Source organism: Capricornis sumatraensis, chromosome 14 (genome assembly GCF_032405125.1).
Source record: "Capricornis sumatraensis isolate serow.1 chromosome 14, serow.2, whole genome shotgun sequence".
Classification (NCBI taxonomy): Eukaryota; Metazoa; Chordata; class Mammalia; order Artiodactyla; family Bovidae; genus Capricornis; species Capricornis sumatraensis.
The window spans coordinates 82995390-83020856 of record NC_091082.1 but is presented as its reverse complement, the minus strand read 5'-3'; the positions used below and the strand labels follow the sequence as shown (position 1 = coordinate 83020856).

The window sequence follows — 25467 nt, the reverse complement described above, 5'->3', positions numbered from 1 at the left end:
AGAGTACTGGAGTGGGTTGCCATTTCCTTCTCCAGGGGATCTTCCCGACCCAGGGATCGAACCCGGGTCTCCCGCATTGCAGGCAGATGCTCTAACCTCTGCACCACCAGGTATAGGCATACCTCATTTTCCTGTTCTTCACTTTGTTGCACTTTGCAGATACTGCATTTTATTTTATTTTTTTACAAACTGAAGATTGATGGCAGCCCTGTATGAACAAGTTTATTGGTGCCATTTTTCCAATAGCATTTGCTCATTTCATGTATCTGTTTTACATTTTGGTAATTCTTGCAATAATTCAAATTTTTAAAATTATTTTTCTGTTTGTGATGGTAATCTGTGTTCAGTTATCATTCCAGTTACTGCTATGACTCACTGAAGGCTCAGGTGGTGCTTAGCAATCTTAGTGATAACTTATTTTTAGTTAAGACTTGTACTTTTTTGTTAGGCACAAAAAAACTGCACACTTACTAGACTGGAAGGACAGTTTAAACATAAAACTGGGAAATAGAACAGTTTATACTACTTGCTTTATTGAGATGCTCACTTTAACACAGTAGTCTAGAACCAAGCCCACAATATCTCCAAGTCATGCCTATATGTCAGTCAGGTCTCAATGAAAACAGAAGGAGAAGAATAATCCACAGTTTATTCTCCAGTTTCTCTTTAGTCTTGTGAATCAACTGTTAAGTCACAGTGCTAGTATTTTACTGTGGCTTGAACATACTCACCATCCTTTACACTTTTCTGAAACATGTAGGATTTGGAATTGAACGTTGTGTGTATTTTCCCTCAAATAACAGTTGAATTTATAGGGCAAGTCAACACAGCATCCCTGGTAGTGTTAGGTGAAGAAATCTTTAAGAAATAAAATCTCTAAACTCAGAGAAATATAATTCAAAATGAAACTGCGTTTTGTTTCTTAAAGAAAATGAGTTTGAAAGGATTTTTGTTCAAAGATGAATGCTGACTATTGAGTAATTATTTAACACCCACAAAATGTATTTTATATGTTTATCATAAAAAGCCTTTAGAAATATAGTACACCACATCAGCCCTTAGACAGTAAAAAGGACAACATTGCAGATTTGGAATTTGAATGTTTGGCTTCCTTAACTAAGCATATTGCTAGAAAGTATGCTTAGAGGAGTAGGGTAAAATTCTGTGTTTAAAAATTATTTGTAACTTCCTGATGATTTGGAAAAGCAATAAAATTTATGTCTGGCATTTGTTCTTCACCCTTTTAATAACAATAAACCAGTCTAAGAAATCAAAAAGAATTCAGGATCAGCTTCAGGCTTCTGTAAACAGAGGGCTCCTACTCGTAGAAGGAATGCCAGCTCAGGCCAAAGTGAACACAGTGGGCTTGATGTTTTCTTAACAGAGAATTCCACTCTTCAAGAGAAGTGGAATCCAGTCTAAATTCCGGCTGTAGATGGTATTCTCTCCCCACCTTAATAAAGGAGATGTCTTAGTTTAAACATGTTACCTGAATGTCAGCAGTCTGTAGGGCCGCATCAGATAACCTCAAGTGGCATGAGAGTCTTTGTGGGCTCTTCACCTCATCTATTGGAGAAGGAAATGGCACCCCACTCCAGTACTCTTGCCTGGAAAATCCCATGGACGGAGGAACGTAGTAGGCTACAGTCCATGGGGTCACAAAGAGTCAGACACGACTGAGCGACTTCACTCACCTCATCTATAAAGGGCGGAATGAAAATGAAGCCCCGTATTTCAGAAAAGCAGGCTTTGTGGATTTGCTGTAGGTCATACGACAGAATGTGGAGAAGGAAATGGCAACCCACTGCAGTATTCTTGCCTGGAGAATCCCAGGGACAGGGGAGCCTGGCGGGCTACAGTCCATGGCATTGCAAAAGAGTCAGACGCGACGCAGCATGCATGCATGCTGTGGAATGGAAAGAGGAAACAGCTCAGGGGGGTCTGGACACTTGGGTGGGACAGACCCCAGCCCTCTCCTCTGTCCTCACGCCAGCGGCCACAGAGGAGGGACTCTGCTCTAACTCAGATTATGTTTTCATAGGTGTTGTCTCAGACTTTTATAGCTAGTAGCATAAACTGGCCCAAAGAAATGTTGCCTTGAGAAGGATATAAATGAGAAATTAAGAGTGGACCAGAGTAAAAATTGTTTTACTCCTTAAGGACATATTTGAGGTCCTCCCCTTTGTAATCTCTGGTGAGGAACTTTAGGTAGATAAGTTTGAGCAGAAATAAACAGGATTTCTGAAATAAATACAGAGTTGAAGTTGCACTATAACCATTTTCACATCCTTTTCAAGAACAGAGCACTTGCTTAGAAGCAAGGGGTGACTGTATGATTTATCTTTTTACCCTGACTGAGGAGTTTTGCAAAAAAAAGTTTTATGCTAATCAAAATAAATTGAATTTTATAGTTGTTTGTTTTATGTGAGATTGATATATGTATATTAATATAAATTATGTTTTATGTGTCAAACAATTTGTCAATTACCTAAATATATGGTGAAACTTTTTCTCTAGGAAAGTTTGTTTAAATGAGAGGGGAAACATGTATTTGAGTTCAAAGGTGTCTTAAAACTGCAAGAATGTATCCTCCACAGTCTAAGGTCTGTGTGGTGTTCATTTTTTTTTGAGAATTGGATATTCAAGTCTATTTAAAAAATAAAGTGTCCTTTTGGAGAAGTTACGTTTGGAATGGTGCATTGATTTCCAATGCATTGTTTTCTTTTATGCTTCTAACGGGCCCACCTTCTCTAAACATCCCCCCTCACCCCGCCCCATCACCACTCCTGCCCCTCCCATCTCAGAGCCTGCAGTATGTTCAGGCTTCTCTCCGAGCCAGTCCTGTGCCTCCCCTGCTCAGAGGCGTTCCGTCCCACCACATTACCTACAGCACAAGTTCAGCTCTTTTTCGTGATACTTGAAAACTGAGCCACTAAATCCCAGCTTTTCACTTCCAAGCCGCCTCTTTCTGCTGCACTTCAGACGCCCTGCCCCCAGTCCAGCTAGATCGTCTGCTCCCCGCCCTCCGCGGGAATCCTGGTTCCCTGTTGTCCGAAGCGCCTCGTCTCCTGTCTGATCCTGAGCACCTTTCAAGGCCCAGCTCACGGAGTGCTCTCCATGCAGCACTTCCGGGATTCTACCCAGCTCTCATAGTCTCTGGTCATCCGGCCTCGAGAGAACCACATTTTAGTATCTAAGTACACGTGTTTGGTAGAAGACCTATCTTCTACATCACGTTATTGCATGCGTATAGCTGAGTAAAATCCCAAGTTCCAACCATGAAAGCATAACATATTTCTGTATGGAACTAATAATGGAATTTGTTTCAAATTATGCAAAAAAAAAAAAAATAGTGCTTTCTTGGCAGATTTGAATCTCATTGCTATACCTTGCAGAGAAGGCAATGGCACCCCACTCCAGTCCTCTCGCCTGGAAAATCCCATGGACGGAGGAGCCTGGTGGGCTGCAGTCCATGGAGTCGCTGAGGGTCGGACACGACTGAGCGACTTCACTTTCACTTTTCACTTTCATGCATTGGAGAAGGAAATGGCAACCCACTCCAGTGTTCTTGCCTGGGGAATCCCAGGGACGGGGGAGCCTGGTGGGCTGCTGTCTATGGGGTCGCACAGAGTCGGACACGACTGAAGCGACGCAGCAGCAGCAGCAGCAGCAGCTATACCTTGAGATCCATCCTCAGTCTTTCGGAACCACAGCTGTGCCCTGGAATATCCTGGGAAGTTTTACTAATGCCTGGATCCCACCCCTCAGAGATTTGTCATGTCCTTGACCTGGAGTGTGACCTAGGCATCATTACAAGCTTCCCAAGTGATTATAACATGTAGCCAAGTGTGAGAATGTCCTCATTAGTGGTTTTCAAGTCCCAGAGTCCACTTCTGCATATGAACTTATAAAGACATATGGTAAATGATTATAATTACAAAATATAACCATGGTTTTGCAATTCAGCTTATTAAAGAAATTTTAAAAAATTCTGAAACTTGAATAAAATTTTGTTTCCTGCCTAACCAAAGGAGATTATCTGTGGTTTAAAAAGCAAAACAAAATAAAACAGAAGCAATCTTTCTAATCCACACTGGATGAATATTAGTTTGGCTATAATTTTAAAATGTGTTTTATCAAATTTTTTCTTTAACTTGAGACTATAGTATATTTTTTAAGTTGGCATTGAATACACAGGAAGTTCTTTTAAAGTGAATAATAAAAGTCCTGTACAAGAATTCTGAAGACAGCTGGGGTAGGCAGGAATTTTTAAATTGTTGAAGAACATTCTTGGTCTAAGGAAAATAGACAAACCTGGCATTCTGAAACTTTAATTCTTGGCAATATTGTAACCAAGAATGAATAATTTTGTATAATAAAAGTGTATATATTTGTACTCAAGAGCAGAATTTAACATCGCCTATTGACTTCCAGAAATATTGCAAAACTGAGTGAGTGCACACACATTTTTTTCCCCTAACCTGCATTGCTTTCAGCGCTTCCCAGGCTCATCCATTCAGAAACGCTTACCCTGGAATGCTCAGGCTTTATAGGCTTAGCGCTGCTGCCCTCATGTGGACTATTAAGGCATTACACTGGTCAGATTTCCGATTTTGCGGATTCCCAGAAGCCATTTTTTATTTTAATTAATTATCTATTTTCTGCTTGCCTTCTAGGAAATTAACTTTTGAAAAGAGGCTAACATCTGAGTGGTCAATCACTGTTTTTCCTTCCCTCTGGCTTAAAAATCTAAAGAAAGTGACCAAATTGCCTTAAGTATGAATCACAATGAGAAAGGAACCGCCCTGATTCATGACTTGCTAGCCACCCGCATCCCCCTCCAGAAAACAAACTTGTTTGGGGGTAGTAAATTCATATTAGCTGGACATCAAACTTAGGCACTCAGCCTTTTTTACTGTCCAGCTCTCACATCCATACACGACCACTGGAAAAACCATAGCCTTGACTAGACGGACCTTTGGTTGGCAAAGTAATGTCTCTGCTTTTGAATATGCTGTCTAGGTTGGTCATAACTTTCCTTCCAAGAAGTAAGCGTCTTTTAATTTCATGGCTGCAGTCACCATCTGCAGTGATTTTGGAGCCCCCCAAAATAAAGTCTGCCACTATTTCCACTGATTCTCCATCTATCTGCCATGAAGTGATGGGACCAGATGCCACGATCTTTGTTTTCTGAATGTTGACGTTTAAGGCAACTTTTTCACTCTCCACTTTCACTCATCAAGAGGCTCTTTAGTTCTTCTTTGCTTTCTGCCATAAGCATGGTGTCATTTGCATATCTGAGGTTATTGATATTTCTCCCAGCAATCTTGATTCCAGCTTGTGCTTCCTCCAGCCCAGCATTTCTCATGATGTACTCTGCATATAAGTTACATAAACAGGGTGACAATATACAGCCTTGACGTACTCCTTTTCCTATTTGGAACTAGTCTGTTGTTCCATGTCTAGTTCTAACTGTTGCTTCCTGACCTGCATACAGATTTCTCAGGCATTAGGACTGAGAGGAGGCAGGTCAGGTGGTCTGGTATTCCCATCTCTTTCAGAATTTCCACAGTTTATTGTGATCCACACTGTCAAAGGCTTTGGGATAGTTAATAAAGCAGAAATAGATGTTTTTCTGGAACTCTCTTGCTTTTTCGATGATCCAGTGGATATTGGCAATTTGATCTCTGGTTCCTCTGCCTTTTCTAAAACCAGCTTGAACATTTGGAAGTTCATGGTTCACGTATTGCTGAAGCCTGGCTTGGAGAATTTTGAGCATTACTTTACTAGCATGTGAGATGAGTGCAATTGTGCAGTAGTTTGAGCATTCTTTGGCATTGCCTTTCTCTTTTCCAGTCCTGTGGCCACTGCCGAGTCTTCCAAATTTGCTGGAATATTCAGTGCAGCACTTTCACAGCATCATCTTTCAGGATTTGAAATAGCTCAACTGGAATTCCATCACCTCCACTAGCTTTGTTCGTAGTGATGCTAAGGCCCACTTGACTTCACATTCCATGATGTCTGGCACTAGGTGAGTGATCACACCATCGTGATTATCTGGGTCATAAAGATCTTTTTTGTACAGTTCTTCTGTGTATTCTTGCCACCTCTTCTTAATATCTTCTGCTTCTGTTAGGTCCATACCATTTCTGTCCTTTATCGAGCCCATCTTTGCATGAATGTTCCCTTGGTATCTCTAATTTTCTTGAAGAGATCTCTAGTCTTTCCCATTCTGTTGTTTTCCTCTATTTCTTTGCACTGATCATAAGGAAGGCTTTCTTATCTCTCCTTGCTAGTCTTTGGAACTCTGCATTCAAATGGGTATATCTGTCCTTTTCTCCTTTGCTTTTTGCTTCTCTTCTTTTCACAGCTATTTGTAAGGCCTCCTCAGACAGCCATTTTGCTTTTTTGCATTTCTTTTTCTTGGGATGGTCTTGCTCCCTGTCTCCCGTACAATGTCACGAACCTCCGTCTATAGTTCATCAAGCACTCTATCAGATCTAGTCCCTTAAATCTATTTCTCACTTCCATTGTATAATCGTTAGCGATTTGATTTAGGTCATACCTGAGTGGCCTAGTGGTTTTCCCTACTTTCTTCAACTTAAGTCTGAATTTGGCAATAAGGTGGAGAAGGCAATGGCACGCCACTCCAGGACTCTTGCCTGGAAAATCCCATGGACAGAGGAGCCTGGTAGGCTGCAGTCCATAGGATTGCTAAGAGTCGGACACGACTGAGAGACTTCACTTTCACTTTTCACTTCCATGCATTGGAGAAGGAAATGGCAGCCCACTCCAGTGTTCTTGCCTGGAGAATCCCAGGGATGAGGGAGCCTGGTGGGCTGCCGTCTATGGGGTCCCACAGAGTTGGACACGACTGAAGTGACTTAGCAGCAGCAGCAGCAGTTGGCAATAAGGAGTTCATGGTCTGAGCCACAGTCAGCTCCTGGTCTTGTTTTCGCTGACTGTATAGAGCTTCTCCATCTTTGGCTGCAAAAAATATAATCAATCTGATTTCAGTATTGACCATCTGGTGATGTCCATGTGTAGAGTCTTCTCTTGTGTTGTTGGAAGAGGGTGTTTGCTATGACCAGTGCGTTCTCTTGGCAAAACTCTATTAGCCTTTGCCCTGCTTCATTCCGTATTCCAAGGCCAAATTTGCCTGTTACTCCAGTTGTTTCTTGACTTCCTACTTTTGAATTCCTGTTCCCTATAATTAAAAGGACATCTTTTGGGGGGTGTTAATTCTAGAAGGTCTTGTAGGTCTTCATAAAACTGCTCAACTTCAGCTTCTTCAGCATTATGGGTCGGGGCATAGACTTGGATTACCGTGATATTGAATGATTTGCCTTGACAAAAACCAGAAATCATTCTGTCGTTTTTGAGATTGCTGGGGTTCTGTATTTCTTTGTGTTCCATACACTATTTGTGGAGGATGTCTAACAGCCTCCAGAGGTATCTGAGTCCTAATGCTTCCAAACTGGGAATGTTTTCTTATAACTAAAAAAAAAGGTCTTTGAAGAAAAGATCTTGGATGGGAAGATTATAACCCCCCCAGGTGGGACCCTAAATGTAACCACATTTAATCCTCACAAGAAGAATGCAGAGGGGAGACCTGAGTACAGCGGAAAGGCGGTGAGACCGCTGAGGCAGCGTGCCAGGGTCGAGGACGCAGGAGGGGCCGCAAGCCCAGCATGCAGCTCTGGAAGCTGAAAAAGGCTCGGAAACGGACTGCCTTCCAGCGCCTCTTGTGGGGAGTGTGGCCCTGCCTGTAACCTGATCTCAGACTCTGGCCTCCAGAACTCAAAGAACACAGATGCGTTGTTTTAAACAGAAAATTGTGTGAATATTTGCGTCACATCGAAATTTCTGTTAAAATACTACTCCAGAAGTGACAGCATTAGCCAGCGGGGGCCACTGAGAAGTGATTAGGTCACGAGGGTGGAGGCCTCATGACTGGGGTTAGTGTCCTTATGAAAAAAGACGCAGTAAAATTTGCTCACCCCGCTGCCCCAGGACGTTACCGCTAGAGGGCACTGTCTGCAAACCAGAAAGCTGGTTCTCCCCAGGCACCACCTCCGCCAGGACATGATCTTGATCTTCCCAGATTTCAAACTGTGAGAAACAAATCTGTGTTTCCAGGCTGCCTTGTCTGGAGTGTTTGTTATAGCCGCCCGAAGCCACTATGACAAACACCAGGTTTGCTGTACTTTGTGAAAGCAGCCGCAGAAAAGCTAAGACAGAGGGGCTCTCGCCCCTGACTGCACAGCAGCATAACCTGCTGCTGCTGCTGCTGCTGCTAAGCCACTCCAGTCGTGTCCGACTCTGTGCGACCCCATAGACGGCAGCCCACCAGGCTCCGCCGTCCCTGCGATTTTCCAGGCAAGAGCACTGGAGTGGGTTGCCATTTCAAAACCACTACTCTAACGGCCCCTTGGATGATTGTGATGGGAAGGTGGGAACAGAATCACATTAGAACAGACACAAAGCATAGCTTTCCTGTGTTCAAGGAAAACTCTCAAACTGCCCCAAAATGTTAACACACTAGTCTGCTGCTGCTAAGTCGCTTCAGTCGTGTCCAACTCTGTGCGACCCCGTAGACGGCAGCCCACCAGGCTCCCCCATCCCTGGCTGCCAGGCACTTCCATAAAACTATACACCAGCTTCTCAAAATGCAGAGTTGCCAACATCTTACATGAAGACTTACCAGATTCAAGATTTAACACAGTCTTTTTACCCTGAGTTGGTCAAAGATTCGACTTCTCTTGTGTTCATTGAGATTCATCAGCACTTAGTTCCACAGCAGGAAATTCTTTGCCAGTGCAACCAGCACGAGGCTGGGGGTGCCTTCAGCCCAATGCGCTCTCCACTGATACGCTTACAGTAAATATATGGCAAAACTCAGGTAAGTGGCACTCGTGCCTGACAAAGAATTTTCTAGCCAGATAGAAATCATCACTTGGAAAACCAGACTCAAGATATCTCCAAAAGAAACATTTTGCTTAGCAATTTATTAGGAAAAATCACTTGGAATGCTGATTTTAGGTAAAGAGCTGCTAGCCTGCAGATGAATAAAGCAAAATAAACCTAAATAATGGTCACGTTAGTTACTTGGGGCATGCATTTTGCTTTTCATGACCCAGCCTTGAGCACTGTTAAAAATTAAGCATTCATGAGAACTCCAGAAACTACTTTTACAGAAAGATGTCCCAAGTCAGTTTTTATACTTTTATGTTCAACTCTGTCTTCTGGCACTTTCTCATTTGGGGACTGGAATCATAGCAACCTGCTGGCAGAACCATAAGTTGCTTGTTTTATTGGCAATATCTAGCCTGGAGCCAGGGACACAGTAGGTGAATCAGAAGCTGTTCAGTTTGTTACAACTGACCCAAAGCTTTTATGCCCACAGGTCTGTTGTAGCTACCTCAGCAGAGACGTGAATAAAGCAACCCAGGGTCTTACCTGTCCCCACCACATCCTGGGAACCAGAACCTGAATTCTCCAGTCAACAGCCCCAAACAGCCCTGCAGCTACAGTGGGAGGCGCCCCCCATTCCCAGGGAAGTTTCCCCCACAGAGGCTTCACCCACCTCACCCCACCCCACCCAGCAGGGCAGCCAGCTGGGGGGAGTCTGGCAGGAACTGGACCTCGAAAGGCTTCCCAGGTGGTTGAGGTGCCACCACGTATGGAGAACAGGTGTGAAATCAGGTCCTGCCGGTCGGTCAGGAAATGGCTACCCACTCCCGTGTTCTTGTCTGGAGACTCCCATGGACAGAGGAGCCTGGCGAGCCACAGTCCATAGGGTCACAAAGAGTCAGACACGACCGAGCACAGCATAGATAACAGAGTTTAAAATACAATTTTTATTAAATTTCCTATCTTTCTGAGCTACTTCTTCAGATATCAATGTGAACTAATCTAAACCTGGCATTTCTTAGTTACACCATGTCAGAAATCTTATTTTCAACAGAAGGTAGTATTAATATTAATAGAAGCAGATACAGGAGAAGGTAAAAGATAGGGAGATGCATTTAGGGCTAATATATAGGCAATTCAATTTTTTCTGAACAACAAAAATAATACAGGTTATATCCTATTTTCTCCTAAACAGAAATAAATTTGCAAAGCCCTGTCTGTATTATCTGGGATGGCACTCAACTTGCTTCTGTGTCACCATGCCCCTGGAGTAACATGTTTTCCTCTAATATCTGTGGAAACAAAATCTACATTACTTTTTAAGAATTTAGAATTAGTAATTCATTTTTTGAAGCATTAAAGATCATCCAGCCTGATCTTTCTCAGTGGGTCTGTGCATGTGTTCTGAGGATGCTCAGCTGGTACGGCAATAGGCTATAAAGGCTTGAGATAAAGATGCCAAGGCTTCGTAAGAGAATGCTTTCTCTACTGTTATTCCAATAGTTTGAAGGGGAAATAGAATTATTTCTGTATGTACACAAATACATATATAAGGGAGCAGAAGGCAAACGAGGCAGGATAGTTCACAAGGAATACAAGAGACTATTGTGTTTTCAGGAATGCTTCAAGTTATGCTCCCAACTCTCTTGGGCGATGCATTTCTTTTCCTTTACTATTAGGGTGATAGGATAGAAAAGTTGTACAGAATGATCCATAGCCATCTGTGCCACCACCAAATATAAACAGACTAATTCCAGACTATGAAAACATGGGTTGTCTTTACAAGTTATTTAAAAAGTATATTCCATAAGAATGCTCAAAATATCATTTGATCTGGCCTTATTCCTGCCAGGTTACCTGCCTAAAACACATTTCACCTTTCTTTCTATCTACATTGCATTAATATAGCTCAGAATTCACTCACCCATGAAGCTCTCCCAAACAATTCCAAAGTGACATCTTTCTTTGGAACTCGGCATTTCCTCTCCATACTAGTTTGTACTTATTTTTAAACATTTTTTAAAATAAACCATTTTCCTTGAGTAATATGTGCTTATTATTGTACACACCGAAAACATAGAAAAATATAAAAAGTATCTGTAATGGCCTCCTTCCAGTGGTAACATTCTTAAGCTTCTTTACATATTATTTTACATTTCCAGGTTTGTATCTTGAGATTATACTGACCGTATAATACTGAAATCTTTTAAAAAATTTTTACCAAATGACAATCATTTCACCCTTTACTCAAAATTGTATATGAACACATCCCATAGTATTTGACAATCACGTCTTTTAATTGCATTCTTTCAATTTCTCATTCATTAATTCTTCTAACATTGAGTAGTCATTTTAATTTACCATAGACTGTGCTTATATGTCTTCTTTCCCATACTAAACTAACATTTGTGTAAGGCTCACTTTTTAAATTTACATAATTTCTGAGTATAATCAAATGAGAAGTGTAAATATTTAGGATGAATTTATCAAAATTACAATCATTCCCCAATCTTTGGAAAACATACTTTGGGCTTCCCTGGTGGCTCAGAGGTTAAAGCGTCTGCCCACAATGTGGGAGACCAGTGTTTGATCCCTGGGTCGGGAAGATCCCCTGGGGAAGGGAATGGCAACCCAGTTACAGCATCTCAAATTGTGCACAAGGACCGCTGCTGTTGCTGCTGCTGAGTCGCTTCAGTCGTGTCTGACTCTGCACCTTTCAAATAAAACGGCAGGAAGTCCTCAATGAATTTGCCTCAACTTTTTCTTTCAAAATAGTTTCTTTGTTCACAATGTTCTAAAATAGCAAAGTTAATCATTTGCAGCAACATCTGGTGGGTAAGGATCCAGTCAGTCCGTGGAAAGTCTAAGGTCTGTGCACCTAGCACAGGGGCGTGCCAAACAGGGCAACACAGGAGAAGCAGCAGACTCCAAAGGCCGCAGCCTGGAGGCCCGCAGAGTGTGTTCTGGAGTCAGGCTCTTTTTATCTAGTTGCTTAACTCCGAAAACTCTTTCTTTGACAAAAGAAACAATAAGGAAAGGTCAAGTTACTCGATGTCTCGATTTATGCCAACTTTTCTTGCACTCAACATAGGAACCACTGCAGGGAGGAAACAGACACTTCTTTTGAACTTATACTGATGATGTATGTGCAGTCCTTGCATCATGATTATCAGCATAAAAATTTTGGATAATTCATATGTCGATCATGCTCTCATCTAAACATAAATCTGTCATTTCAGTGTCCTTCCTTGACAAAGTAACATAAAGCTGGAGAACACCCTATATTAAAATGTTGTTTGAAAAGGAGCCAATTCATGTCACCAGAGTAAGATCTGAGAGTTATAAAATGTAAGAAGTGACTTCACAGAGATGTGAACATGTGCCCTCGAAGGTGCTGAAGCTCTCCCAGCATGCAGCGAATCTCCCTCCTCTTACTCTGGATTCTGGTCACCCCTTCACCCTCTTCTCTTGTGCTGAAAGCAAACATTATCTAGCCAGGAGAAACTACACGTGGGACTTGTAAGTCATCTCAATTACTTAAAAGAAAGATGTCACCTAGGGCTTCTGTTTACATCTTTGTCATCTTCCTTATTTTCAAATGTTTATAATATAGAAGGGAATCACCAAGGAGAATTTAGAAAATGCAGGAAGATAATATGTAACACGTTATCAGTCACATGTACTTATATTACTCAATGATAACCATTATTAATTCTTTAATTTTCTTGTAATCTTTCTTTATATGTTTCTTTATACACATATACCTTTCTTAAATAGCTATTATTTTTATACAGTTATGTTATTATTATTTTATAGATTTATAGTATATTTCCTGTAGACAGACTAAAGTAATATATATAGTGTATCAGTTTTTTACTTTCTTAAGGGAAAAAATGTAATTGCAAGAGATCCATGATTTTTTTTTAAACTTCAGTTATCTATGGAAATACTGTATGTATTAACTACGGATAAAACACTGTATTGCCTAACTTTACTTGTAGTGTTGAGCAACTCTGTTCACCTCTGGCCTTACATTTTTCATCTGAAAAGCAGGGACTGCAACAATTGGTCTGGAAGCCATTCCTAGTGACAGCATTCTTATTTTGTTTCATTTGCTTTGTAACAAGAGGAAACAAAGCAAGCGCAGTGGTCCTTCTGAGCAAGGCCCTCCTCTCTGTGCCTGGCGGGTGTGGCTCCGCAGTGATTCTCCTGAGGTCTGGCAGGCGCCTACCAGGTGCAAGCAGAGGCGGCGGGGCTCCCAGGACCAACATCAGAAAGGCGGCTTAACTGTGCTTCGCTAAGCCATTCTCTTTCAGGTTTCCGCAAATGCCTAACCTGCAGAGAGGGACAAGCCCCTTCTGAGAGCGTGCACAGGTCCCTTCATGCTGCTGTGCCCACTTCTGAAAAGCAGAATGCAAATATACCCACTGAGAGGCAAAGGACCATCTAACATTGTTTCATTTAACGAAGTCCCTCTCGGTTCATTTATTTTTATTCTTTGGTTGCACTTTGTGGCATACAAGAGCTTAGTTAGTTCCCTGGCCAGGGATCGAACCCATGCTCCCTGAAGTGGAAGCACAGAGTCTTAACCACGGGACCTCCAGGGAAGTCGCTGCAACTCTTCATTTAATGACATCCCCAGACACCTCCCTCTACCCTATCATCGTTCCTAAAGTTTGCAGGAGAGCTACTACAGAGCTCAAAGCCTATGCTCTCCGTTCTCTCCTCATTTGCTCATTGGCACTTTCACAAAATCTTTAGGGGGAGTTGGAGGAACCACTAGTGTTTAAGCCCCTATTTCACTCAAAGCCTTGAGTCTTAAGTTCTATTTCTCTCAGGACCTTAGGAAGTTCATAGTCAATACCACGCCCCCCCCCCCCGACTTTGAACTCTGCCACTAAAATGATCTCAAAGCTAAGGGTTAGACAGTGAACAGATCCACTTCATAGGTCAGCTTGTCTGCCTGATTTAGGAAAGTTTTCTGTGCAGACAGTTGTAGGTCATTCCTTTCAGAGGCAAATCCTGCTTTGTTCCCAGAACCTAACATTATTAAAATCTCTCATAACCTTCCCAAGATTTGGTAAATCCACACGGGGGGAGGGATAGCAGAGACATGTTCAATGCATCTGACAGCAACACCCATTTATTTTCTTCAGTATTTAGTGGGCATTTGTTATGCACCTAATATGGGTCCAGAACTGTCTCAGTATTGGAGATACAGCAAGAAAACTGTCTCTGTCTGATGGAACTCGTACAGAAAAATAGAAAACAAGGCTCAAAACCTTGCAAATGGAACCTCCTTTTTGTCAAATCGAAATAAGCTGAAGAAATCCATGTGAAAGTCTTTAATTTAGAATAATTTGATGAATCCCAGATGTAGAAATTTTAGAGCTCATAAGAACATTTCAGTAAAACCCAACCTTTAAATCTGAAATGCCAACTGAAACTAGGAAACCAAAAAATAGCCTTATCTCTTTCCTACCTTTTAAAAATCGGATGAAGAAACACACACAACTTACAGACCTAAAAATACACGGGAAACTTTTCTCAGTTTTATTGAAATATAATTAAATGGATTCTCCTTTCACAAATAATTGCCAACAATAAACCACAGATTATTTCTGTTGCATCACTCTTCCACAAATACAAGAATTAAAAGAAAGTTCAGTTCTCTCTCATTGTGTTTCCTTTCATTGTCTTTATAACTCCCTTAATTGCATTATCATGGATGGAATATCTGGATTTTATAACCCAAGACACTAAGGTATTTCTTTTATACATCACACCCACACTTTGGGTTTTATATGCTCTTCCAAGAATTCAAAAAATTGTGTTGGTCTGGGAGGAAGAAGAAATTCCATGGTTTGTGTATCCCAGAATATCTTTATCATATTTCAGATATAAAATTGCTTAAATGTTTATAAAGTATAATAGTTCCACCTGATACATTTGACTTTTATAAGGAGAATCTTCATTTCCTCACCATCCTCTCATACCTTTGCTCTGTGTGATACAGGCTCTGTCCCAGCCATTCTATGAACAAAGTAACACTTGAAATGCAGGTTGCATGTAAATTTTTTTCTTTGCCTGGTTTGAATGTAACATAGGGTCAATATAGAAAGCTGAAAAGCCCAAGGAAAGTGAAATATCCATAATCCTATCAACTATTACTTAATTTTGGAATATTTCCAGCTAATCTCTTTATGTTTATCAAGTACTACTTTTGTTTTTTAATAGAAGGAATGACAAAAGTTATGAAGTGGTTTGGAGTCTGTTTTGTCCACTTAAAATATATCATAGTTTCCCACAGTGATATTTTTCAAGCTGCTGCACAGAATTCCATCCTTTAAATTACCTATCATAGAATCCTTAAGACTTCTGCTAAGTACATAGGGCTTAAATTTTTCCCTAAAACTATAAATCTTTGCTCACAGATGATTCTTTGGGATAACCTCTAAATGGGACGGCTAAATTGTTAAGAAGTCATGTTCATTTTAAAACTGTGGCATATAAAATGTTATGGTAAATATAAAAATTTGAGAGTACTGGTCTCCCAATATGTTTACTCACATTGGCTGCCCTTTTTAGTTTTTCTCAACTAAGAAGAAAATGTCAACTCCTTTTGTCTGCTCTTTACTGCCAGTCATGTTACTTTTGTCTTTCTTCTACTAAGCATACAGCTTTACTTATAACTTTACAAATAAATTGTGCTCACTCTTGATTTTGCAGCGTCATTTGCAAGATTGTTTCAACAGCAAAGTTCTCCCCCTTGCCACTTCACCTAACCAATTCCTACCCCTCCCAACTCTAATGACATTCATTGTTTCCAAGAATTTTGCACTTAATGCATCCTTGTCCTCACCTTTTCAATAAAAGTGTATTTCATCTTTAATAAAACATTTAGTCATTCAATAACAAGGGTTCCTGAGAGTTGAAACCCATAAGATCATGGCATCTGGTCCCATCACTTCATGGGAAATAGATGGGGAAACTGGAAACAGTATCAGATTTTATTTGGGGGGGGGGCTCCAAAATCACTGCAGATGGTGATTGCAGCCATGAAATTAAAAGATGCTCACTCCTTGGAAGGAAAGTTATAACCAACCTAGATAGCATATTCAAAAGCAGAGACATTACTTTGCCAACAAAGGTCCGTCTAGTCAGGGCTATGGTTTTTCCAGTGGTCATGTATGGATGTGAGAGTTAGACTGTGAAGAAGGCTGAGCGCCGAAGAATTGATGCTTTTGAACTGTGGTGTTGGAGAAGACTCTTGCGAGTCCCTTGGACTGCAAGGAGATCCAACCAGTCCATCCTAAAGGAGATCAGTCCTGGGTATTCATTGGAAGGACTGATGCTAAAGCTGAAAGAAACTCCAGTACTTTGGCCACCTCATGCAAAGAGTTGACTCATTGGAAAAGACTCTGATGCTGGGAGGGATTGGGGGCAGAAGGAGAAGGGGACGACAGAGGATGAGATTGGCTGGATGGCATCACCGACTAGATGGACCTGAGTTTGAGTGAACTCTGGGAGTTGGTGATGGACAGGGAGGCCTGGCGTGCTGCGATTCATGGGGTCGCAAAGAGTCGGACACGACTGAGCGACTGAACTGAAAGTGAACTGAACTTATAATAATGGCCCATGTTATTTAATAATTTACCTTCCCAGGGCACTCTCTCGGAAATATGTGGGAGACTGACTGATGCTAGCAATCGGGAGAGCAATGGGCAAATCTTTTCTGATTCTGAAATCTATCAGGCCATGAGAGATTTCAGTAGTAAACGCTCAACCACAACTATAATAGTTTCCTGAATCATCCCTAACTAATGCCAAAGAGTTAACAAAGGACCCAGGTGTCCGGACAGTCTGGAATGCCCCAGGTCCAGACTGCAGTCCTGAGGGGTGTCTGGCCGACCGCGACACGCTGCCTGGGCTTAGGTTTTTACCCTCAGGTTGATTCTTTGAATCAGGTTGAATCAGGTGGATTCCGCACTTGATTCTTTAATCCAGACTTCCAGAAAAGGGACAATAATGACCGCGCCAGCCCTTGATTTCTTTCCACCCTCCCTGCGTAGGGTGATAACAGTCTGTTCACCAAGAGGCGGTGAACTAGATATTCCCGTCGAGTCGCCGCGGCTCTAACCAGAGACATCCCGTGTGTCGGCGGAGGCGCACGCAAGTCTGCGAGCGCACGGGGAACCCTCTGCAGCGCCGCGCCCCGCCCTTCCAGGCGCGGGGGCGGCCCCTCCGGACGCGGGGACCGCCCCTCCGAGCGCTGGAACCTCCCCTACGGGCGCGGGGGCCTCCCCTCCGGGCGCAGGGACGGCCCCTCCAGCTCGGGAACCGCCCCACGCGGCGCGAGGACCGCCCCTCCGGGCGCTGGAACCTCCCCTCCGGGCGCGGGGGCCGCCCCTCAAGGCTCACGGACCGCCCCACCAGGCTCGGGGGCCGCCCCCGGCGCCGAGGCCCCACCTTGCAGCCCGCCCATTGGCCCCGCTAGACCCTAACCCCGCCCCCGGCACGGCCCAGCTACGCCCCTCCGCGTTACCACACCCGACACTTTATGAGACGGGATTGTTGCGTCTGGCAACCGAGCTCAGAGGTCCACCGTCTGGGCTCAGCTTTCCCGCTGGTCTCCCCGAAAGTGACAGAGGCTTTCGTATCGCGCAAGCCCCTCCTGGTCGCCCCGGGAGTCCCCCTTTTTTTGGTGCCTCATAGGGATGCTTTTGGTGGTCCTCGTCCTCCTGCTGCCCACAGTCTCCGGTAGGAGCCTGCAGAGTGTGCGCGCTGGTGGGGAACCGGAGCGGCTCGCGAGGCCGGCCGACTGGAACCGAGGGTGGGACGAGATTTGCTTTTAGTCTCTCGTGAGAGTCGCGGGGCTGGGTCCACTCCGGGGTCATAAGGAATTGGGGTAGAAAGCGTGACCAAAGGGGACCACATAGCGCTAGAAGAGCCGTCTTGCTTGTTGGTGCGCACTCAGCGGTGCGGGGTAATGCGCGCAGCCTGGATTTACCAAGGGGCAAACTGGGTCACTAGCAAAAGCTTGCAGGGTTTCTGAGACTGAGCCACTTGGGGACGGGCCTGCTGGCCTGTTGGTGGTGGTGATGGCTTGCTTTTGAGTTCCCAGGTGCCCGGGGATATTGGTAGGCTGGTTCTGTGCCTGTGTATGTGTGGAGGGAGGGGAGAAGGTGGGCGGGGAGGTTTGCTCTGTACTCCGGGCAGGTTTCTAACAGGAGTGAGTATTTGTATCCTGCTGGCCTGGGCTGGGGGAGTCCGTGCAGGGTGTTCTCTAGTGTGACTTTTGTAGAAGTGGCCACCCAGCGGTGCCAAGTTGGGAAGCTCGTGCGGTGCATATAACGGTCAGGTGGGAGAAGTCGCTGTGTACTCTGCCTACACCCCCACGTTCCCAGCCCCGCTTGGTGATGGAGGCTGTGGCTCAGAATCCAGAAGGCAGCATAAGAAGGCACCATCCTTGTGCCCCGGGTGCTCATACCATTGACACTGGCAGCAGCAAGGCACCAGTGACCGCAGAGGCATAAGCAGTGATACGGTGGCCGCTGGGCATATTATCCTGACAGAGGCAGTGGAGGGTGAGAGTGCTCACTTGCCTTGATTACCGGAGGCAGCGCTGGACTTCCCAGGTGGCGCAGTGGTAAAGAATCTGCCTGCGATACAGGAGACGTCACTCTGTCCCTGAGTGGGGAAGATCTGCTGGAGAAAGGCATGACAACTGACTCCAATATTCTTGCCTGGAGAATCCCATGGACAGCCCATAGCATAGCAAAGAGTTGGACACGACTGAAGCGGCCTAGCATGCATGCACGTAACGTCAAGCTGACTGTCATAGGTAACCCAGAGCCCCAAGCCACCCCAAGACCCAGTCTTGCCCACCAGAAGGCTGAAGACACAGCCTTACCCAAGAGTGGGCCCATGTTAACCCTAGGATCCCTGGCACCCCCAAACCAGGTGTAGAACAGGGTCTTGTCTGCCAGGAGGTCAGCATAGATCCCTGACCTGGCCTAATCCATGAAAAGATGGACAGCAGCCCCAAGAGCCCCTGAGCCTCAGCCCACCCCCTGTGTGTTAACACCAACTCCAGGACCCTGTCCCTGAAAGCAGGGACCGTGGGACCTGGTCCTGCCCACCTTGAGCCTGGTACTGCTCACCAGCACTAATGCCAAGACCCACAGAGCCCCAGGCCACGAGCAAGCTGACACATCCTCCAAGATGCCTTGTGCCCCTCAGCCAGCCATGTCGGGATCTGACCCTACCCCACTGGTCAACACCAGCTATGGAACCCACCTGTGCCTTGACCCCAGCCACCAGCAGGCTGACACCAGCTCTGGGGCCCCTGCCCCTGCAGCTGCCACCCTGAGACCAGGTTCTGTCCTCCCTGCCCCAGAACAAAAACACCCAAACACGTCTCCACATCCAGCCACTTTGTGACCTGGTTCTACCTATCAAAGCGCTGGCTCCAGGACTGGGAGTCCCCTGACCTTGCAGCAAATCACACTAAAATCCAGACCTGCACACCAGTGACTAGCAGCCTCAACACAGAACAGAGCCTGGCAGTCATCCAGACCAGGAGCCCAGCATTCCTACAGTCGTGCACACAGTGGTCAGACCACCACAGCAGAGGTGTTCAGAGAGCCCAACTTGCGATTTCTGAAGACAAGGCATGGCTTGGCTTTCAGTACCTTTCCTTTACAATTGATGACGTGTTCAGTTTCATCTTCCCCACCAACTAGAATCTTCTTTATGTGGTACTTTTTTCAAGTTTGATTAAAAAAAACATGTTATAGGATATAGATGTTCTTGCTTACGAGCATTCTATCAGCCTTTTAGAATGTTAGTTTATGCAAACGTGGACTTAAGTTTCAGTGAAATTTATTTTGGTATTCCTTTTAAAAAGTAGTTTGTGTGGACAGTGAGAAAAGGGGCAGGATGGTCAGGTTTCATTGAGGTCCCTCTTTGATCAGAGACCATAATTATCCTGAAGTTACCATCTGCGCACGGATCTGAGTTTGTGCTTGAGTATGAGAGTTATTTTTAAATTTTGTAAGCAGGTAGAGAGTCCTTGCCCGACTTTTGCAAGTGTACAGAAGATGAACAGTTCTCTTGATACGTATAGAGACTGTTTCATCTTCTTTAAACTCATCTGGAAAATTGAAAAATTGGGGATTTTCTGAATGCAATCTATCATATTCTATAATGACATACTATATAACGCTTCTTGTAAAAGTATAGCATTGCAGGCCAATAATAATTGTACTGTAAACCATCTGGAAAAAAATCTTAGTCAAGATATGTTTACTTTGAAAATCCTCATAGGAATAAAGAATCCAGTATACTGAATAAGAGAAGAAATTGTTCAGATACATAAAGCAAATCAAATACATAAAACAAATAACACTTGTATAATTTAATTATGGGCATGCTATTAACTTGATTTCTTTCTTGGTTCCAGGAAGCTCTGAATGATGTTATACATTTCTATCTAGAATGGAATTATTTAGCACTTCTAGTCCATTTTTTCCCCTAATGTAAAATGAGAACGTATAGCTCAAATTGAGTAAATTTAATGTTATTAGTAAAATCCAACTCTATTTTTAATAACTGCATCCTTTTTGTTTGTTTGTTTGTGGCTTTTGTTTTGGCCAGTTGATGGAGGTGCATTCATATATTCAGATCAAAATACTGGAAATGTTGAAAACGTTTTGCCAATAGGTGGATTTCAGCATATGGTGTAAATGAAATGTCGGACAGAGTATCAAGAGAGGAATATGGAATTTAGAAAATGATGAAAAAGGTGAATAATATTTCACTTGTTTAGAGTTCTCTCTTGACTAGTCTGTCAATTTTAAGACCTAGATCCAGGAAGTAATTACAGTAAAGTTTCCTCAGGGATCAAAATAGATCTATCTCCCTTCTCCTTTAGGTCCTTAACCTTATAGGAGAGGCCTCTGCATTCTTTTAGCACTTTAAGACTTTAAATATCATAATATTTTTACATCATTTCTAGCAGATTCATAAGATTTCCAAGAGCACAGATAATTAAAAGGAAGAGGACTTCTTGAAGCAGGAATAACACTGTCCTAGGGAAGAACCCCCCACAGAAAAAGGCCAGACATAAACAATTCTAAAATCATAGCAATATAGTTTACAGTCAGGATACATTGGATAAACAGCCCAAAGAGTTACTGCAGGAAGCTTTTAAGGGTATGTACAATCCATTAATCAGTGAATGAAGATTAAATCATGTTTACAGTAACATCCAAGAAACCAATTTTTTATGTAAGGTTATGCAAAGTAATAAAATTTCGTATTTAAAGGGTACCCATTTATTTATAAAATGTTCAATTCACTAACCCAGACAGCGTATTAAAAAGCAGAGACATTACTTTGCTGACAAAGGTCTTTATAGTCAAAGCTATGGTTTTTCCAGTAGTCATGTATGGATGTGAGAGTTGGACTATATAGAAAGCTGAGCACCAAAGAATTGATGCTTTTGAACTGTGGTGTTGGAGAGGACTCTTGAGAGTCCCTTTGATTGCAAGGAGATCAAACCAGTCAATCCTAAAGGAAATCAGTCCCAAATATTCATTGGAAGGACTGATGCTGAAGCTGAAGCTCCAATATTTTGGCCATCTGATGGGAAGAGTGACTCATTAGAAGTGATGCTGGGAAAGATTGAAGGCAGGAAGTAAAGGGGACGACAGAGGATGAGATGGTTGGATGGCATTGCCAGCTCAATGGACATCAGTTTGAGCAAGCTCTGGGTTATGATGAAGGACAGGGAAGCCTAGCAAGCTTCAGTCCATGGGGTCGCAAAGAGTTGGACGTGAGTGACTGAACAACAATTCCCTAATATAAAACAAATAGAAAGAAGTTATATTTTTAAACACTTTAGCCCATATTTATTTTGACCTATGAAACTCACAATGTTTATTTGATATTACCTCTTACCCAGTGTGTACAGAGTATAGTACAGAAAGAAGGCATATGATCTCTGCCCTCTAGGACATTGCCTTCTGAGAGGAAACTAAGCCTAAACTATGGAAAAGTAATCTGATCAGAGTGCTATATACCTTACAAGACTTCTTAGGGAGAGGTGAGTTTTGCAATGATGAATTTAGAAAGAAGAGGGAAGGACACATACCTATAAATACATTTTAAAACCCCAAACATAGATGCTATCTTTTCAATTGTGTTGAATGAAAGTTCACCTTATTCCTCAACAAACCAAAAAAGCTCATAGATGGTTATTTAAAGTAAGCAAGGCACAGCCTTTGCTACTACTACCACACGGGTAAAAGCATGGGCGTGTATGCGTGCTCAATTGTGTCCAATTCTTTTCGACCCCATGGACTATAGCCTGCCAGGCTTCTCTGTCCATGGGATTTTGGATTGCCACTTCCTCTTCCAGGGGATCTTCCTAACTGAGGGACCGGACCCAGATCTCCTGCGTCTCCTGCGTCCTCAGTAATTCTTTACCACTTAGCCGCCTGGGAAAGCATGAGGCAGTCCTTGAATCTATTTATTCTGTAGCACCTACCTGAGGCCAGGCCACAGTCCCTGGCTGATGAAAGAGAGAAAGCACTTCACTTGCATGTTCTTATTCTCTCTGTTCCTAGAGGCTTGTGGTGATCCACCAAGATTTAAAACTATGATGCTCCAAGGTGAGCCTAAACCCAGTTATCGTCCTGGGGAACGCGTGCAATATGAGTGTCGTCTAGGTTTCAAGCCCAAGCTTCCTGCTCTCCCCAGATCTGCTGTTTGTCAAGATAATAATACATGGTCATCTCTCCAGGATGCCTGTGTAGGTAAATAAATGAACAAAAATGTTTTATAGCACTGGATATTTACACACATCTTAGTGTGCCTCTTCCATTACTTCAGTGATGATTTTATCATGTGAATATAGGCTTTTAGATATCTGTGCATTTGTTCAGGCTTTGAAAAATCCCCAGGGAATCTTTTTCTTGGTAATTGTTTACCTGGGTAAATATGAATCTTGTTTGGCCATATAATATGGAAAGAAAATAATAGTTAAATGAATAATAAGATTCCCATGAATTCAAACAAGCAATATAGACTTTTGAATTTGATTTAAATCTATTTTTGAAATTGGTATAAACCAACATATTTGAATATTTTCTTTTAGAAAAATCATGTCCTAATCTAGGAGATCCTGTGAATGGCTACGTTAACTTAGTGAATGGAAGTGTTCTGTTCGGTTCACAGGCTCACTTTGCTTGTAATCCAGGGTAAGTAAGATGCTCATTACAGAAAATAAGGTTCAGTATTACTAATTCCATTTTTGTTTTGCCCATCTTTTTAAACATTTCTACAAACTAGATTTCATTTTGTTTTCTATGTGACAAGTCGTACTTGTAGCCAAACAATTATTGCACTATTTATGAAGACCTGAAAAATGTGTAATTAGAAAGAAGTTTAAATTGAGGTAAAACAAAACTGTATACTACTATGTGTGTGTTCAGTCGCTCAGTCATTTCCAACTCTTTGAAACCCCATGGACTGCCAGGGTTCTGTCAGGCTCCTCTGTCCATGGAGTTTTCCAGGCAAGAATACCTGGGTGGGTTGCCACTTCCTACTCCAGGGGATCTTCCCAACGCAGGGATCGAAACTGCATCTTTTGTGTCTCCTGCGTTGACAGGGATTCTTTAACACTAGCATCACCTGGGAGGCCCATATAACTTATTATATGTAATAACAAACCTATTGTATAAATTTAAAATGTAGTAATCATGGTAACTTTATTCTTGACAATAATTTAAAATTGCCAATTCTTAGAGTTGAAATGGGGCTTATGGAACTAGGAAGTAGAACTGTCAACCAAACATACTCTTATTTTGAGATAATCTGTAGTTTTAAGGACCTAAATTGATCTGCTTAGCCTGGATGATAATGTTGATCATAATCTCTTAATTGGAAAACCTTATTTTTGATGCTGCTACAAAGGAGTGAAACATCTCAAAAAGAGGTACTGAGCATTTAATAATAGCTTTTTTTTTTTCCCCTACAGGGCTCCTTTATTATTACATATTGGAGATATTGGGCATTTATTTTTAAGTATGATTTTAGAATTAAAATATAATACACTGGAATGCAACAGGTTTTCTTAATATTAAGCATCTTTGCCTTTGTTCATCTTGGAGGAAAAGTTTTCAGTTTGTCACCACTGAGTATGAGACTGTGCTCTGTGCTTGTCATGTATGGTATTGATTACCCTGAAGGAGTTTCCATCTGTTCCTAGATTGTTGAATATTTTTTTATCATGAAAAATGTAGAATTTTGTCAAATGCTTCTTCTTTATCAGTTGAGATGATCATGTGAGTTTTTCCTCTTCCTGCTGCTGATGTGATATATTGCATTGATTGATCTTCATGTTGAACCATCCTAGCATTCCAGGAATAATTTCTTCTTGGTCATGGTTTTTAACCCTTTCTATAGGCTGATGAACTGTTTGCTAGTATTACATTGAAGATTTTTACGTCAGTATTTATAAGGAATGCTGTTCTGTAGCTTGGTTACTTGTAGTGTCTTATTCTAGCTTTGGTGTCATTATTACACTGGTATCAGAATAAATTCAGAAGGCTGCCTTCCTCTTCAATTTTTGTAAAACTTTAAGCTAAGAATTGGTATTACTTCTCTTTTAAATGTTTTGCAGAATTAAACAGTGAAGACATCAGATCCAATACTTTTTTCGTTATTGGGAAATTTTTGATTACCGATTCAATCTCCTCACTAGTCATAATCAATTCAGATTTTGTATTTTTAAATGAAGTCTTGGTAGAGTTTGTGTTTACATGAATTTGTCTTTTATATCTAGGCTATCCATTTGTTGTCATAAAATTATTCATAGATGTCTCATAATATTTTTTAATTCTGTAGAACTAAGGGAAATATCACCATTTTCATTTCTGATTTAGGTAATTTGGATCTTCCTTTTTGTCATAGTCCATCTAGCTAAGGGTATATCAATTTTCTTCCTCTTTTGGAAAATCAACTTTTGGATTCATTCAGTATTCTCTACTAATTTCTCTTCTGCTCTAATCTTTATCGTTTACTTCTTTCTGCTAGTTTTGTGTGTGTATCTTTGTTCACTAGTCCCTTAAGTGGTAACATTAGGTTGATTATTTTACAGCTCTCTTCTTACTAAAGACTAGTTTACCTACACACTAAATTAGTCCAGATGCATCAGATAGGGGTTTGATATTTCTGTACATTTCAAAGTGATTAACATGATAAGTCTAGATACAATTTATCACCATACAAGGTTATTACACTTTATTGACTATTTTCCCCATTATATCCTTGTAACATTTCTTGTGTAACTAGAAATTTGTACCTCTTAATATCACTCATTTAATTAATTACTCCCTCCACCCTTCCCAGGGCAAACACTTTTTTGTTTTTTGTAACTGGAGTCTTTTCATACTGTTCATGGAGGGAGGCCTGGCATGCTGCAGTCCATGGGGTGGCAAAGAGTCGGACACGACTGAGCGACTGAACAGTACTGAACTGAACTGGAGT

At 42.2% G+C, this 25467-nt stretch overlaps 2 protein-coding genes across 2 annotated transcripts in view; both read left to right on the top strand.

Moving 5' to 3' along the window:
• Nucleotides 1-17628, top strand: part of LOC138090308 (membrane cofactor protein-like) — a 76422-nt gene extending 58794 nt beyond the window's left edge. Inside the window, exon 12 of the mRNA XM_068985792.1 lies at nt 17057-17628. Coding sequence (XP_068841893.1) covers nt 17057-17628 — 572 coding nt within the window. The remainder of the gene's footprint in view (nt 1-17056) is intronic.
• A 2-nt stretch (nt 17629-17630) lies between these two features.
• LOC138090306 (membrane cofactor protein-like) overlaps nt 17631-25467 on the top strand; it is a 40806-nt gene continuing 32969 nt past the window's right edge. Inside the window, exons 1-3 of the mRNA XM_068985791.1 lie at nt 17631-17673; nt 22545-22733; nt 23075-23177. Of these exons, the coding sequence (XP_068841892.1) occupies nt 17631-17673; nt 22545-22733; nt 23075-23177 (335 nt within the window). The remainder of the gene's footprint in view (nt 17674-22544; nt 22734-23074; nt 23178-25467) is intronic.